The sequence below is a fragment of the Polistes fuscatus genome, unplaced genomic scaffold, assembly GCF_010416935.1.
Source record: "Polistes fuscatus isolate 324 unplaced genomic scaffold, CU_Pfus_HIC Scaffold14, whole genome shotgun sequence".
In the NCBI taxonomy this organism is placed as follows: domain Eukaryota; kingdom Metazoa; phylum Arthropoda; class Insecta; order Hymenoptera; family Vespidae; genus Polistes; species Polistes fuscatus.
The window spans coordinates 370392-388218 of record NW_025113042.1 but is presented as its reverse complement, the minus strand read 5'-3'; the positions used below and the strand labels follow the sequence as shown (position 1 = coordinate 388218).

General features: G+C 31.1%; 2 protein-coding genes across 2 annotated transcripts; both read left to right on the top strand.

Annotated features, from left to right (window-relative positions):
• Positions 1-7681: 7681 nt before the first annotated feature.
• LOC122514113 lies at positions 7682-10532 on the top strand. The gene is given in 5 exon segments (XM_043630771.1): positions 7682-7719; positions 7912-8098; positions 8306-8487; positions 8593-8657; positions 8660-10532. Coding segments are annotated over 4 exon segments (1572 nt in total). The 5' UTR covers positions 7682-7719; positions 7912-7924; the 3' UTR covers positions 9811-10532.
• Positions 10533-11258: 726 nt separating this feature from the next.
• LOC122514112 (eukaryotic initiation factor 4A-I) lies at positions 11259-15033 on the top strand. Its single transcript, XM_043630769.1, has 7 exons — positions 11259-11366; positions 12448-12568; positions 12701-12848; positions 12938-13047; positions 13130-13405; positions 14045-14496; positions 14860-15033. Exons 1-7 carry the CDS (start codon positions 11344-11346, stop codon positions 15002-15004), a joined length of 1275 nt encoding a protein of 424 aa, XP_043486704.1. The 5' UTR covers positions 11259-11343; the 3' UTR covers positions 15005-15033.
• Positions 15034-17827: the final 2794 nt, after the last annotated feature.

Below are 17827 nucleotides of genomic sequence, written 5' to 3'. Positions count from 1 at the left end.
CATTCTATAAAAAGTTTAAAGGATTTCGATCAATTTATAAAATGTATTTCAATTGGCTGTGTTCAAAGCACGATAGGGGAGTTTAATTTTCATGGTTTATTTCATTTACAATAGCTTAGGATTTCTTTCCCTTCCCCCTCGTACTCTAAAACCCATTGAAGCACATTTTCTAAATTGGTTGAAACTTGTTAAAAACATTTTTAAATTTCCATGGTTTGTTTCACTTGCACGAGCTTAAAAACACTTCTCCCCCACCCCCGTGCTCTAAACACAATCTGTAAAATGCTTACTCATTATACACATTGCCCGATTTACACGGACATTCTATAAAAAGGAATACTAAAAGAACTTAACCCAAAAAAGATGAAACAATCTTCAAATAAACGTGGAAAAAATTGTTCGTTACAAAAAACAAAGAAAAAAAAATAGAAGAAACGAAAAGAATCGTTTTGAAAAAGTACAATATATATTTTTACAGGAAACCTAAGACACACCTTGATCTGTAACTTTACATAACGCGTAAGGCTTTAACGCTTGCCAAGACGATTTGCTCTCTGGTACGGCTTTCGAAAATGTTGGATTTTACGATCTCATAAACATCGAAATCTATTGGTCTTGCGGCGAATGAAAAAAGAAAAAAAAAAAAAAGGAAAAAAAGGGCGAGGCGACGTAATCTCATAGCGGCTAGTAAGAGGGAGAGAGAAAGGGCTAGAGAATAGAAAAAGAAGGGAAAAAGAATATGAGACCCCCCTCCGTATACGCATATCCTCTAATCATGGCAGGAAAGGCCGCCTAAGGCCAGGATAGAGACGTTCTCCAGCCTAATTGCTATATATATCCCACAAGGTTCTCCCCCCTCCCCCTACCCCTCCCCCTCTCTCTATCTCTCTCTCTCTTTGCTTTTGGTTTCGGTTATGCCTAGGCCCACGATGTTATTAAACTCTCTTTCCTTTCCCCTTATAATCTTCTCTGTTCTCTTTCATCCTAACAAATAAACCTCGATTCTTTCTCTCTTCATCTTCTACCCGGCTCAGGCTAAAAAGTCCACGTGACGAATCTACTAGGGATACTAACAATTCGCTAAGTGTCATTTCTAGAACGATTCCAATAATAGAAACATTAAACACACACACACACACACACATATTGATAAGTACTTATTTATATTGGCTTCTATTTTAAATCATAATAATTATCTGAAATAAAAGTATGAATAAAATGATATTTATTATTTATAATAATCTATATATGGAACGTTTTTATTTTGAAAGTGGTGTAAGTTGATTTAAAAAAAAAAATGAGATATATCACGTAGTTTATACTTAATTTAGTTTAAACTTTTTATTTATATAATTAGTTGGTATTTAATTTCTTAAAAAATGTCAATGCTTTGTTCGATTTAAAATTGGCATGATTATTATGTTGATCTTTTTTTCTAAATAGAGCCGTAAGTAAGTAAATTTATTATTTCTTCAACGTAGAAGGATTTATAAAACTTTAATTTTTTTGTTTTGTATCTAACACTAAACGATAATAAAAAGAATAGAAAAGAGGACACTACTAAATTGTATGCCGATTTTGAGAGGATGCATAAGATGAAGAAAAAAGAGATAAATTCGTAATAAAGCTATAATGTATTTGGATTCCTCAAATTTACGAGCTTGTGAAACCGGCCTCCTCATTTCTTTTTTCTTACTTTTTCCATTTTCTTTTCTTCCTTTTTCTTTCTCTTTTTTATTCCTATCTCTTATAGAAAGCACTACGATTTCTCTCTTATTCCGAAATGCAAAGGGCTTCCATTTCACAAAAGATGAAGACCACATTTGTAAAAAGGACAAGCGTGGTCAAGAAAAGAAGTTCCTTGGAACGGTAAAAGTCTACGGGTATGGCTGCGTGAAAGTAGCGGCAAAGCGGTCCTGTTTTCAAAAAGAACCAATTCTCTTCTTAACTGGTATATATATATACGACGATTAACGATTTACGACGTTACCTAACGCTTCTCGAAATACTTTCCGGTTTAGTCCTGCTTTTCCTCGAAAACTACATCCTTGCTGACGCCGCACGGCATTGACTTTTTATCTTCGACCGATCTATTCTATGCTTTTTCTAAATCTTCCTTCCCCTTCCCCTTCCCCTTTGCCTTCCCCTTTGTCTATCTTTGTCCTTCTTTTAAAAGCGGAAAACGATTTTCATCTTGCAACCAAAGCCGAACCCCTAAAACGAATCCTATGTGTATATCTATGAAAAAAAGGCAGAACGAAAGGTAGAAGCAAGGTGTCAAGATTCGGTAACGAGCCACCAAACGAGATCTAACGATAACATTTTTCGACAAATTCCATGATACCTCTAACTATTATATTACAACGTGAAAATCAATTATACCCTTGGGTATTTTTATCTAGCCATCTTATCATTACAACATTATATATATATATATCTATCAAAGATTTTAAATCAAAATCTGGAAGATTAACATAGGGGTAGCAGGGGGAGGGGTGGAGTTGGAAAATAATTTGTGAAAAAGAAATTAAAAGATAGAAATAAATGTCAACATTGTTTTCAAACGAAAATTCGATCGACTGACGTAAGTATTAAAAAACGAGGGGGTGGAGAAAGTGTAAGAAAATGATATACGAGTAAGGTATATTAAATGAAAACTCGGTAAATAAAAGTTTGCGAAAAAGGAATAAAGAAGACGTTTAGGGAAGTAAGATACGCGAAGAGTGGAGTAAGACGGTAGCGCGAGGCATCTTACTCGAGTTCTTGTCGACTTCATGGCGAATCAGAGAAGCCGCGGAGCAAGTCCGATTCCGATCGAGTTTTTCCATGGCAGCATGGTAACGGGGGCTCCCCTTGTCGCGGCTTTTATGAGAGCTCGAGATGGTGCGCTCTCCATGGTGCTGCTCTCCATGGTGTTCTCCGTGGTGCTCACATCGTGACGGCATCAAATGAGAACGGTAAGAAGCTCGGAGAGGAGAAGAAGAAGAAGAAGAAGAAGAAGAAGAAGAAGATGAAGAAGAAGAAGAAGAAGAAGAAGAAGAGATGAGACTTTCGCAAGTCACTCGGAAGGCTCCCTTTGTTCCGTGTTTGCTCTACCTGCGTTAGTTCCCTAACGTAGCAAAAGAAGACGAGCTCAACTTATATAGAAGACGACGACGAGAGAAAAACCTAAGTTGATACTTCTTCTTTCCTTCTCGCCTTCAACGCATGATGCACCAACCACCACCGCACACCATCACCTTATGCGCTCCCAACCAATCTGACCGATCTATCCTGAACGATGATTATTACGCGAGAACGAACGAACCTGCCCGATCATTACAGATTCCAGATTGGATGAGTTGTCTTAATCGAGCCAATTTATTAACACCGTTCGTTTCCATAGAAACTTTCTTCGAGCTTAACCCCTAACGCTTCTTATATTATATATACATATATATTTTTTTTAACTATCGAATAACTAAGAAGCTCCTGCAGTTTATTGAAGTTTGCGTATATCATTTATCTCTATTTATCATAATAATAGCAACTTTTTATGTGTTACCTAATATCATAATAATACATTTATCATATATATATATCTAACTTATAGGAGAATAACTATTTTTTTTAGATTTTTAATATATTATATACGACGGTACTAATTCATCAGCAAAGACTATAAAAATATACCTATATCACCTATTTGAATTCTACCGAAATTCTTTTTCATAGAAAGAGGAAATAATAAGGAACGATATATCTAGAAGGAAGAAACGTGTTCGTAGGGGGCCTAAGTCTGAACGAGTTTGCCCGTCTTGCGGACAAAAGGCGGATACCCAAAGAAACGAGGGGTGGGTTAGCACGATTTTTCATTTTCGAAGAGGCTGGCAACGCCTGGCAAAGGGCCCATAGAGAAAGAAAGAGAAGAGAAGAAGGAAGAGAGAGAGAGAGGGAGAGAGAAAGAGAGAGAGAGAGAGAGAGACCCGGTAATCATCTTGTTCTCGACGCTCCGTGAATAACACAAAGGATTGAACTGGTGCTAATTACGTCGCTCGTCGTCGCTTACGCGCGAGAGAAAAGAGAAAGAGAGAGAAAGAGAGAGAGAGAGACAGAGAGAGAGACAGAGAGAGAGACAGAGAGAGAGACAGAGAGAAACAAACCTTAATGGTAGAAGATTTAAGGGGAAGAAGAGTGTCGAGGGGGGAGATGGAAGGAGGAGGAGAAGGAGGAGAAGAAAGAAACGAGGGGTGTGGGGGGGCGGCGGTCGACAACCCGAAAGAAAAGGACGAACTCGAAGTAGACGGCAACACAACACCGATGATAACGTCCAAAGAGAAATTATATTGCCAAAGGAATTTCAACGGTTGCACTTTTAAAGGATCATCGAGGCGACGATCCACCATGAAAATTGGAAAAAGGGAAAGGTTGAGAGAGAGAAAGAGAGAGAGAGAGAGAGAGACGAAACGAAAGAACGCGTCACGCTTACAAATTATTTTGTCGGGTTTTCCGCCTGATTCAAGCGTGAATTCGACGAACGTATATATCTTTCTCTGTTAATTTCGATACGCCACTATGCGAAAGTAGCGAGAAAAAAAAATATTTGTCAGGTTGGAAAATTGGTACGATTCAACGTTAAATATTTCCAGGGTTACCGTAGTAAATCGTATTCGATTCTATAGAATACAATGGAAAGAGTATATCCTATTTATCTTTAAACGATGAACTAACGTTCCATTGGACATTTATCCAATTCAAATGAAATATCAATAAAAGTATTTAACGTTAAATGAAATATTTTCTTTTCAATTTCTTCGTCTCTTTGTGTTGTATGCAAAGCGAAAAACACGAGGAGAAAATATTTGGCAATTTAAAAAATACTTGACCTAAGAAAACACTCTTAATTATTGAATTATTAATTATTCTTTTTTTCTTTGCGCATTTACACTGTACACGAAAATTAATATTATTAAAAGTTCATGCTCTCCTACGTAATATTATTTAAATATTGATTTCATGTATACGTGTTACGGTCAATGTATTACTGCTGACATTGTATACATTGCCCGGGCAATGTATTAATTAACATATTGAGGCATTCTGTTAATACAGTTATAGTAGCCATAAGAAGTATGATGGGCTTCTATGTGTAACAGGTCATGGATCCTAAAAATTTTAGAAGGAACATTGAATGAGAAAAGTCGAATAACATCTGGTCAAGGAAACGATTGAGATGTTTAGTTAGGAAATACTTTCGCATGCAGCTTACTCACCAAATGTGGCTTCGTCCGAATACTATTTATTTGCATCAATGGGACACGCACTTGCTGAGCAGTGCTTCACTTCTTACGAAGATGTACGAAAATGGCTGGTTTTCCTTAAAAGAGCAACAGTTTTTTTTTGGCGAGGCATCCACAAATTATCAAAAATATGTATAACTAGCTCATGTATAATTATTATAATTATGTATAATTACTAATAACTAATTATGTATAATTATATGTATAATTATGGAAAAAATGTATAACTAGCGATGGGCAATATTTCGAATAAAATATTTTTTATCATTTTCATACAATATAAACGTGTATTTTCTATATAAAAATTCCGGTTTCATATTTACATACCTGGTATGTCAATCAATCTTACAAAATGTAGTCTTACACGTGATTTAGTTGTTTTTTTAAATAAACAATCAATATTTTGTACACTTTTTATATCATTTCTCTTATATTGGATATATTTGAAAACTTGAATGAGGTAGCGGACGCTACGCGGCGCTGATGACATGCACGATCTCTCGAAAAGTACATAGTAGGGAGGGGACAACGAAATCGATCGTAACGCACTCTGTGACAGAAATGTCAAACTTATCAAGACTACTTTCGTCAAATTCAGTACATTTTGCATTCATTTTGTGTCTATCTTAAATATAGTTATCAATATTTTCGATATTGGTTATAATACTTTTTGTGTAGTGAACAGCAAAAATAATGGAAAAAACTGCAAATATAAATTTTACATATTGTTAGAATTAGAATTAATGTTAAAAAATTAAGCAAAGATTATAATTCTATCAGATTCTCAATAAAATTCATCACAATTTATTCATTTTTGTTGATAGTATACATATATGTCGTGTATTAATAAACTTTCAGTCACTTATTTTTTCAAACAAGTAGTTTTAATCATTTATTTTATTGTAAATTAAATAAACATTTTCCATTTATTCAAACTTGTGAAATAACGTTTATGATATATTTTATCATCCTTAACTGTTGTGTACATCGCTGGTAAATAATATTTAAAATAAAATTTATCGCTTCTTAAGATAATGGATTTAATAAATTGTCCATCACGGTGAATGATAGCACAATGTCAAACTCTGATTCAACCCTATCTTTATTATTATATTCATTTGTGTGATTTCACCAATTTTTGGGGGGAAATTTAAATTTCATCCATGAATATTGTACATTATATTCAAACTGTAATATCTAACTATCAAAACATTTGTTTACGTATTTTTCTCTATTGTACATTAAAATAACAAAATAAAATTATCTAATTCAACCTGTCAAGATTATACCGAAAACATCAATAATATTTACATTTCTGAAATAGAAGTAAAACAAGAACGATGAGGTCGATGCGTAAGAAACGGAAGAACAGAACAATTAAAAAAATTGCTTATAATTAACTTAACAATCAATATTTTTCCTTTTTATATCATTATTCTCATACTGTAAATGTTTTATAGTTCCTTATAAGTTGCGGACGTTATGCAGCGATAATGTCATATGTAGATGCATGGTCTGGATGCATTCCCCAGTTGCACTTATAGTTCATATTTTCTCCGTAGCTGTCGCTGAAGTCGTATACGCTTAGGGCAGGGAGTACTAACCTAATAACCTTCATATGTACCAACTTAAATTTGTTTATACCAACATAAAATCTTATAAAATTAAAAACATTATTTTTTAGAGTTATATATATATTAAACTTGCTGAATAATAATAAAATAAAAACAAAAATAATACTACTGTAATATTACTTTAATATCATATATATATACATATATTATATTTTCGGTTATAATATTAAAAACAAATAAAGAAATTAATAAAAAAAATAGAAATAACAGGCTCAAAAAGGTAGAGCGAGGTCATCTTTTGACTGCACAATCAATGCATTTCATATGTAATAAAGTAGGGATGACAGAAGAGATAAATGAACAATTGCTTAAATATTTTGTTAGTCAATAAAATGACAGAGAGAGAGAAAGAGAGTGAGAGATAAGATGCCGTCCAATAACGATTCAGAAATAATACTATTTGAATGCGATAAGATGATGAATAGAAGAAGTAATTGCAACTTAATATAGTATGGTGCAGGAGCTTGTACATATCTATTGTTTACATTTAACACACAAGCAGTTATTAATCGGTACCTTTTCGCGCATGCTATTAAAGTGCAGTTGTAAATTACTATGTTTGTGTGAAACATCGCACATATGTTTTTCCGCAGAGGGATTTTTTTGAGAAATAATATTACGTTTCGAATAATTATTAAATAACTGATTTTCCTGACGTCTACTCTGTGTTTATAGATACGGTAGTATACTAAACTTACAAGCATATATATATACATATGTATGTTGTATGTCATACATACATATATGTATATTTATGTCATGTTATTTTTATGTACGTATGCGTTTACGCGTGCATGTTAAATAAAGTATGTTTAAAAAACACAAATACGTTCATTTATACGTTTATACGATAATACGCGCATGCAGCGTATTTGCGCATATGTACAATTAATACTAAAATTTAGAATCATTTGTTTATGTTTTAAATGGTAGAATTTTGCCTAACACAATGACAGCCGTAGATACTAATTATTGAATTGTATCTTTCATATTTGTAGGCACAAGAAAAAAATGCATGGTATCAAAAGAGTATTAGTTTTTTGTACATTGACAACTGTACTACCATTGACGCTTATTCTAATCCCTCTCTATCTGCGACACAGTTTTTATGCTAATGTAGCATATGCCGTTACAGAGTCTGATATTTTGGAGGTCAATGATGGAGTATCAACTATATTTTGTTCTGTAAGAACTATGTTGCTTCTAAAATATTCAGATTTTTAATCATATCTTTCTTTTGCATGTATGTACTTTAGGAAGGCCTTTGTATTATATGACTAAAACAATTAATACCTTCCATAACTGCATGCGTCTTATACATACTTTATGACACATGGACTAATTTTTGCATTTATTAAAGACTACATTATTTATTACTGGTATTATTATTAGGCACATACATTACAAATGAATGCAACATTTAACGCATTCCAAATGTCGCATAGACCAGAGATAACGTCATTTAAAAAACATATAAGATTAAAGAAAAGTATGATTTTACCGGATGATACATTTGAATATTGGGGATTTTATTTGCTTAAAGGTGCTACTGTATTACTTTCTGTTTGTTCAAGGTAAATATGTAGTTTAAATTATAGTTAATTTTATATGATATTTAAAAAGTATTTGTAATGGGATTTATTGTGGCTAAACTTGTATTTCTAATTATTAATATGTAGATTTCAAGGAGCTTCTATTTTGGTTGTGAAAGGTGAACGTAACTTGCGTACTTGTGAAATATTGGAACAAATAAAAACAAAGAATTCGGAACAGAAATGTTTTTACCAGATGCAGATCAAGTTAAAATTACATTTGAATCTCATATGAAAGGTATCAATTCTGTTGAAGATATAAATCAGCAAGCTTTTAATGCCATCGCAAGAAAAAATAATACAAAGCAAAGTTTTAATAATACAAATGTTATGCAGATAACAGATAATTTTAATGATACTAATCAAGAGAAATTCTTGGCACCTATAAAAGAAACTCAAAACTATACAATAGAAGAACCTGTAACATTGAAAAAAACAAGGGAAATTGAATCTACCAAGAGATCTAAACGATGGCTTCGCTCAACATTTGCTACACAGGAAAGAAACTTGAATGATGAAAAAGAATTACAAAAGAAATTAACGATTATAAAGCATCAAAGTAAAAAAATAGAAAGAGAAGATTTAAAATTTAATACTCTTAATCAAGAACAAGTCGAAAACCGCAGAAATTTAATAGAAAAATTAAAAATGGAATTAAATATGGAACATGATGAGAATGGCAACGTAGAGGAAGATTTAGATGAAAAACTAGAAAATAAGCTAGTCAATACTAGGGTAAAGAGAAATCAAGAGCTTGTAAATCCACCTTCATTACTTGACCAAGGTATCAAACATGGTGGAACCGCAGATAAAAATACAATGGATGTCAATGAAGCGTCATCTGTATCTAGTTTTGAAAATGGTTTATTTAATTGTTACGAAGGCTCAATTCTTTTGACGCAAGAATTTGAACCATCTGATAAATGTATTGACGTCGATTATTTAGTTAATGGAAAACATATGGAGACAAGACACGATGTCGTAGAGGATGGATATTATTATTATATATTTTACAGCGATAATGATTTTGTTTCAAACGATATACATGCTCTATTCGATATCTATAAACCAACTTTTCAATACGAAAATGTTACTAAGTCTTGTATAAATCAAACAGAATGCTCATTCACATTAGATATTATGTCTCCTGATAGAGTAATCGTAGAAATACCAACCAAAGATGGTATAGATTTAGATCCAGACGAGATTAGTTTATTGATTTCAGTTTGCCATCCACGTATGGGTGTGTACGCTATTTTTCCAATCGCAGTATTGTTCTTTATACTTGGTTGTGCATTTATGTAAAGATTTATAAAGATGAGATTTACAAAGATGATATTTACAAAGATGATATTTACAAAGATGATATTTACAAAGTCATAAATAATTTTAAAATATAGTTTGTTATAGATTATATATATTTTATTATTTAGATAGATATTATATATATATATATATATAAATGAAATTTTATGAACTGAAAATATGGAGTCTATTATAATGTATCATATATAGAAAATGTTGAAAATGTGATTAAGGAATATATATATAAATCTAAATATTTTAAGTATATAAAATATTGAATGCACCACGATATAATGGATGTATGTATATAACACAAAAGTTTAAATACTTGTAATACTGTATATTGTGTTATTTCGAAATTCTAATTTTATAACGAAAATCTGATTTATGTACGTTATTGTACATATATTAATATCTATGTAGGAAAAAACATATTTTTATAAATAATATACGCTTGCAATAAAATTTATATAGATAACTGCGAATTACCATATCAGCACAATAGGTGCTTGCCTAAAGTTTTATGAAAGGAAAATATTTTTTCATTTAAATGGTTTTATGAAAAATGTTAAATATTTCCAAATGTTAAACCATCAAATGTATTATGATAATACTGTTAATTATTATATTTGATATTATCTAAGGAAAATGTTGTATACTTTTTCAAAGTGAACTAATAAGAAATCAATAAGTTCAAATAAATAAAGAAATAAAATTAAAAATGTATTCTTTTTTGAAACATGATTTCATCAATATTATTTTTAATTTAATATATTAAATTTTTTTAATTTGATCAAAAGATGATATTAAATACAAGAAAAAGAATTGTATATATATATTGTTAAAATATAATTAAGAATAAATTATTTGTATACATAAACTTTTATAATACATAAGATGTAAAAGTTAGCATGATTAACAGTTATTAATTAAATGAACACGTTGTAGACTTGAATATGAAATAACATTTGCCATATATCGTAATTTAGTTGATTCAGTATTTGAACTAAATATTAAGGCGCTAGAGTCGTCGTAAAGGTAAGACTATGTGAAATAAAAAATCATTTGAAATTGAAAGTTAATCATATGACATATATATACATGTATATACATATATGTATATCGACAAATATTACCAGAAATCGTTAAATTAAAATCGTTTTCGAATAAATAAAGATTACGTGTGGTGCCACTGTTCGCATGAAAAAGACGTCTTCCGAAATTGGCGCTAGGTACACTGGGTAATCGACGTAACTTCCCCTCTGCGCGCACTCTCGACGTAGAAGAAAAATAATATGAAAAATTATCCAGACTGGGAGAAGAATAGGAAATTTAATAGAGAATAAAAGGAAATTTAATAGTTAGAAAAAAACTGAAATTGCTTATATAAGCGCAAAAAGGTTTTAAATTGTATTGTCGAAATAAGTCAATTTTCCTTGGATCGTTTGCAGCGCCATTGTGCGGCGTTCACAAGAATATTCGTCGTGACGCAATAGGAACTCGTCCTTTCCGTTGACTTACCACGAGTGGAACATGTCTCATACATCTGAACGAAGGTAAGTTCGATTTTTTCAACATAATTGCATTAATTCAATCAAAATTTTCCTATAGAAAATCTTCCTTTATATCGAATTATTCCGGATCTCGTGTGACGAACGATAGAACGGCATTCGTATGGATTACATTTACGAAAAATAGTGCGGCAAACGACGAATGCACGAGAGCACGAGACTGACGACAACATGGCGTGCATTCGTTTTTGTTACATTGTTTGCAATATTAATATATAAATTTTTTTCTATCATCCGTAGAGTTATCTTAATGCCAAAAAACGATATGACCCTTTCGAGTAACGATGAAAATATTGAAAAAATATCTATCCTCGTATTTTCCATATATGCAAAATGTAATCTCGATTTTCTTAGAAATTTCCGCGTGCCGACGCACGACGTGTTCAAAATCTACATTTTTATCCTTCATTTTCTTTCAGCCTTACGTTAGGAAATTAAAATTTTATCTTAACCCTTTATGATAAAAACCAAAGTATTTAAAGATTTAGGGTTATTTAATGTTCCAGATTAAGTGATTTGAGTTAGCATGAGTTATGATAAAATGTCGACCATTCCTTAGTCATACGTACGTGTGAGTCACTGACAGTGCAGCAGCCATCGAATGATCATCAAATATTTGTTTTTCTTCTCCTTTTTTTAAAACTATAATTTTTCGGTAACGTTTTCCGATATTTCATCGAATTTTCATATATTTTTACCTTCCTTATTTTTAGTAGGTCACTCTTTTAATTAGAAAAGTATATAGATTTTTTATTACCTTAAAAAATAAGTATTTTAAATTTGTATCACACGTACTATATAGTAAATTATACAAATTAAGATATACAAGAAACATTTTGCAATTACATATTTGATATTGAAGATACTTTAGATATATACGATATTATTAATGGAAAATGTGTTCCCAAAAAGAAATATACTAATAGGTACTCTATGTCTTTATTAATTTGGCTAATTATTTTGTACATAGGATATTTTCAAATTTTTTAATACAATAATACTGATATATACAATATGACATGTGTTATCACTAATATTAACATTTCTTCTTCGCTTTATATCACAGTAGAAACGATGAACAATGGTCAGGGGATTCCAAAAATGGACCAAGTGAAAGCGAATCTCCTGCCTACAATGGGCCTCCAGGCATGGAGCCCGAAGGGATTATTGAATCGAACTGGGAAGTTGTAAGTTTCGTTGTTCTATTGCATAGATTAATAGCGTTCAAAAATATTATGATCGTTGTGCGTGTATATGCTGTAAATTTAGAAATAAACTTTTAAAGCTTATAGTATATCTTATAATTTTATATTAATTAGGTCGTTGACAATTTTGATGAAATGAACCTTAAAGAAGAACTTTTGCGTGGTATTTACGCTTATGGCTTTGAAAAACCATCTGCTATTCAACAACGTGCCATCCTACCCTGTATTAGGGGACACGATGTTATTGCTCAGGCCCAGTCTGGTATATAATATATATTCATTAAGTAAACGCAAATTTAGAGTTTACATTAATGCATTGGTAATGCTAAAGTTTTAATGATTAACCTGTAGGAACTGGGAAAACTGCAACATTCTCTATATCAATTCTTCAACAAATTGATACAAACATTAAGGAATGTCAAGCATTGATACTTGCTCCAACTCGTGAACTTGCACAACAGGTAAGTTGACATTTCTTATTAATCAATATTAATATTTGTACATCATATATATAATATTTCTTTTCATTGTTTTTCTTTATAGATTCAAAAAGTAGTTATTGCTCTGGGAGACTTTATGCATGCAGAATGTCACGCATGTATTGGAGGCACTAACGTACGTGAAGACATGAGAAAATTGAATCAAGGGGTCCATGTAGTGGTTGGTACACCAGGCAGGGTTTACGATATGATCAGTCGACAAGCGTTGAGGGCTGGTAGCATCAAGCTTTTTGTTCTGGATGAAGCTGATGAGATGCTTTCGCGTGGTTTTAAGGACCAGATCCATGATGTATTCAGGCTATTACCACATGAAGTACAGGTATGTTCAAACTTTAGTATGCGACATCAAGATCACTTATTCTAAATAGTCTTCTAATTGTTGACTTTATTTCAATTATTAGAAAATGTCTTTTGGACAAGTCAACAAATCATACAAGACGAAAAGTTGCAGTATAGCCATACGTTATTATAGTCAAGTTTATAAATGTATTATAAAATACAGGTGCGTTATATTAGTGGTATCTTGGCAGGTACATTGTATAGATTTGATACATTTCATTGTTCTTTGAGATCTTCACATTACATTGATATAACTTAATAATAGGAATAATGTGATACTACTACTGTCATCCTAGTGAATCCCAATCTAGTTAAAACGCCCTTTACAGAATACGAATTATGATAATCCACATAAATATATACATATTAGCAGAGTGATAGATTATAACAGATAACCATAAAGTAGCATGATTTTTTCAACATTTTACCAACCTGTTGCATATGTCACGTATGATGTCACAGTGTCTCATCCAAATGACAAATATATATATATAATATATATACTTTTTCTTTCTCAAGAAATATGTATTTAGAAATGAGGTCGCACAAATTGTGGGGTGTATATTTGACCTATACATTTATAAATTTATGTTTAAAAAAATATTATGCATTTTTACAGGTTATTCTGTTGTCTGCTACAATGCCTTCTGATGTATTGGATGTCTCTAAATGCTTTATGCGAAATCCAGTTCGAATATTGGTGAAGAAAGAAGAATTGACGTTGGAGGGAATTAAGCAATTCTACGTCTTTGTTGAACGTGAAGAATGGAAGTTGGAGACCTTGTGTGATCTATACGACACGCTAAGCATCACCCAGGCGGTTATTTTCTGCAACACGCGGCGTAAGGTCGATTGGCTAACAGATAATATGCATCACCGTGATTTTACGGTTTCTGCGATGCATGGCGATATGGATCAGAAAGAGAGAGATCTCATTATGAGACAATTTCGAACTGGTTCGTCTCGTGTCCTCATCACAACTGATCTGTTGGCTCGTGGTATTGACGTGCAACAAGTATCCCTTGTCATTAATTATGATTTACCTTCCAATAGAGAGAATTACATTCACAGGTAATTTATATATTATATATTCTAGCATTTTATCATCTCTTTAAATGAATGAGTAATTTAATAGTTTAAAAGAAAGAAAATTTCGATTAAACGCTTTACTATCTCTTAATTAAACACGATTGCTCGATAACGGATCATTCTTTATTTAGTGATAACTTATCTATCGATGTGTATTATCATTCAGATAAATAATTAAAATTTATGGAGAAAATTGAAAAGATTACGATTACAATTTTGATTAATCTTTATTTAGAGATAATTAATATATAGTAGGATAGAAAGAATTTTTCTTTTCTTTCCTTTATCATTTTTGAAAGTAATCATTTGTATTTACAAAGCCATAACTTTGTCACCGTGTTACAGAATTGGTCGCGGTGGTCGTTTCGGCCGTAAAGGAGTAGCTGTGAACTTCGTTACAGAGGACGATAGGCGAACTCTGAAAGACATAGAGCAATTCTACAACACCCACATAGACGAGATGCCATTGAACGTCGCTGACTTAATCTAAGCACGTCCATTGGCAATAATTCATTATAATACGAAAAAAATAAAAAGTAAGTGAAAAAAGGAGTTCTCATCTGATCTCTCATGGTGTGTGAGTATTCACAGAGTGAGTTGGTGAACTGTATTGCTTATGTAAACGTGATTTACCAAAATATTCTGAGGTTGTCATCCTAATTTCATTTGATAATAGCAGATTATGAAAATAGGTATACGAGAATAATTATCTATTGTACTGATAATACTATTAGTATACTATTTTAATAATATTACTGCCATTAAACAATTATATCCCTTACACTATCACTACTCTAGCGCCATCACTACACATTATTATTACCAACACACTTAAAACAAACACCAGCACTAGCAACGCTACCGTTCACCGCTATATACCCATTACGCCCATACTATTGCTATTATACTACTTCTTCTGCTGCTACTACTCTCTGCTACTTACTACTGTTTTATTCTACACTACTCTATTACTATTACAATTATTACTACTATTATTACTACTATCTCTACTACCCTTAACTATTATTCCTATTATACCAAAAGCAGTACTATCACTATCACTTTACGAAAATTATTAATTTTTCGACTGTTATAATTTTACTCTACTAGTATTCATATTACGTTAATGGTATTATTTGTAATACCTATCATCATTATAGAGCGACAAGCACGATGTGCTTGCATTTACATATCATTGTGACAGGTCAAGATTTGCATTCAAATGCATTCATGGGTTTACCGCACCTTAGTTCTGATCATTGTCAATATTTTTAAGTTCTTCTGAAGATTTTTATCTCGTCTGTCTCTAATAGAGCATGTTCTACCTGTAAAGTTCATTCCGTCGTCGACGGTTACATCGATGCTTCGATCACCGCGATTACAACTTGTTTGTTTAAGTAGAGGTTTAGTTGGGTATTGGAAGGGGTATTTTAATCACAAGCGTTGTCGCAGGAGAGATGTAATTCACAAGTTTTAGATGGTATGAATTTTTGTATATCAAAAAAAACGTAGATGCATAAATACATATATACAAAAAATGTTTGACCTTTTAATCGTGGTCTTTATTATTACGTGTATATGTGTCAACACAAAAAAAAATATATATATATATACATATAAATATATATATATAAGAATGTATATGTATATGTATATGTGTATGTATATATAGTAAATGATTTTAGTTAAAGAAAAAAAAGAAAAAATAAGTAATGACAAGCTTACAATGACAACCCTGAATGGACAACTGCGTATATTGTGAAATTTATCTCTTTCTAAGCGGGTGATAAAATATTTTAGAGACCCATTTGCGTCGGGAAGCATATTAATCTACACTTTAGTACGCGAATTGATTACACTCTATTGTAAATTATTATTGTATTAAATTTTATGCTGATTTGAAAATAATTTGATTCTTTAAAAAGAACAACCTCGTCATATGATCCTGAATAGGCTTTTTCTAATAAATAAACAATGTGTGCTGATGCAATTGGGTCGAGGTACAACACACACACCCTGTGTAGAACAAATAATGATCATATAGATTCTACTGTTACGTATTATTTAGAAAATGTGTAGCCGACTAAAAAGAATCTTGTGTATAATATCTTCAGATTAATTTATATAGATAAAATGAATAAGCGTCGAAGCGAAAAAAGTTATCTTTATGCGAACAAACACATATTATTTTCTTTGTAATTTCTTCTGTGTTTTAAATCGACTCCTTTTAATTATGTGATTTATCGTGTAATTAAATTCGTATTATAATTACAATAAAAAAGAAAGAAATTAAAAAAGATAGGCAAGTATATTTAGAAAGATTAGTTTATTTTACAAAAAATTACAAAAAAAAAAAGACCATAAAAAAATGAGTTTCGTAAATGATCACGACGAAGATGTTAATTTTCATTATTGTTGACAACATAACACAACAGTATATACACTTCGTTTATTGTTATACGCTTACATTAATAATTTTTTAAAAATGATGTAGGAGAATCCAACCTTTCACGATTATTTTATATTTTTGTCATAAAATACTGTGCAAATCTTCATTCATGCTGCTTGTTTGTACGTTTCGTGAAGAAGAAGAGAGTAATAGAAAAAGAAAATTTAATATGTTGAGAACTTTATTATATATACTAATACCTTTGTAGAGAGAGAGAAAAAAAATAATAGTAATCTTTAATTAAATATAAATAATTCTTCCCCTATATATATATAATATATATATATATATATATATATACACATGTATATATATATATATATATATATATATTATAAAGACAAGTGCGAAAATTTATTACAAGCTATTGTAAGTACATTGTCGAAAGTGGTTTATCGTAATTTTATTAATACTATATATAACTATGACTATATATATATATACTTTTAAATATTATCAAAATATATTTCGAATGAAGAATTATCAGTAAAATGTATGTTATCTTGCATATGCTTGTAGTAATATTATTAATATTAATATTAATAACAATAATAATAATAATATATAGGTTAAACTATAAGATATGGTATGATTTTAATAAATGAAAACAAACGTGTCAGAAGGAAGAGAATATTTTTTACATAATGCAGCCCAATATAAATACGTTTTTCTTTTTTTACATTTTAATATCAAGTTAATGGGCAATCATTATTGTTAGATATAAAAAACATTTCTTATCTTATTATATATTTCCGGAAAATGGCCGCCAAAAAAACCTTTAGTTTTCTGAACGCGTTTGATTGAATTTAATGGTGCGTTCAATATTTAAGAAGTATGAAAAATTTATAAATGTAATGATATATA

Coding starts and splice junctions, on each gene's coding strand:
- LOC122514112 (XM_043630769.1), top strand. CDS start 11,344: ATGTCTCATACATCTGAACGAAG. Junction 11,367..12,447: donor TCTCATACATCTGAACGAAG/GTAAGTTCGATT, acceptor TTTATATCACAG/TAGAAACGATGAACAATGGT. Junction 12,569..12,700: donor TTGAATCGAACTGGGAAGTT/GTAAGTTTCGTT, acceptor TATATTAATTAG/GTCGTTGACAATTTTGATGA.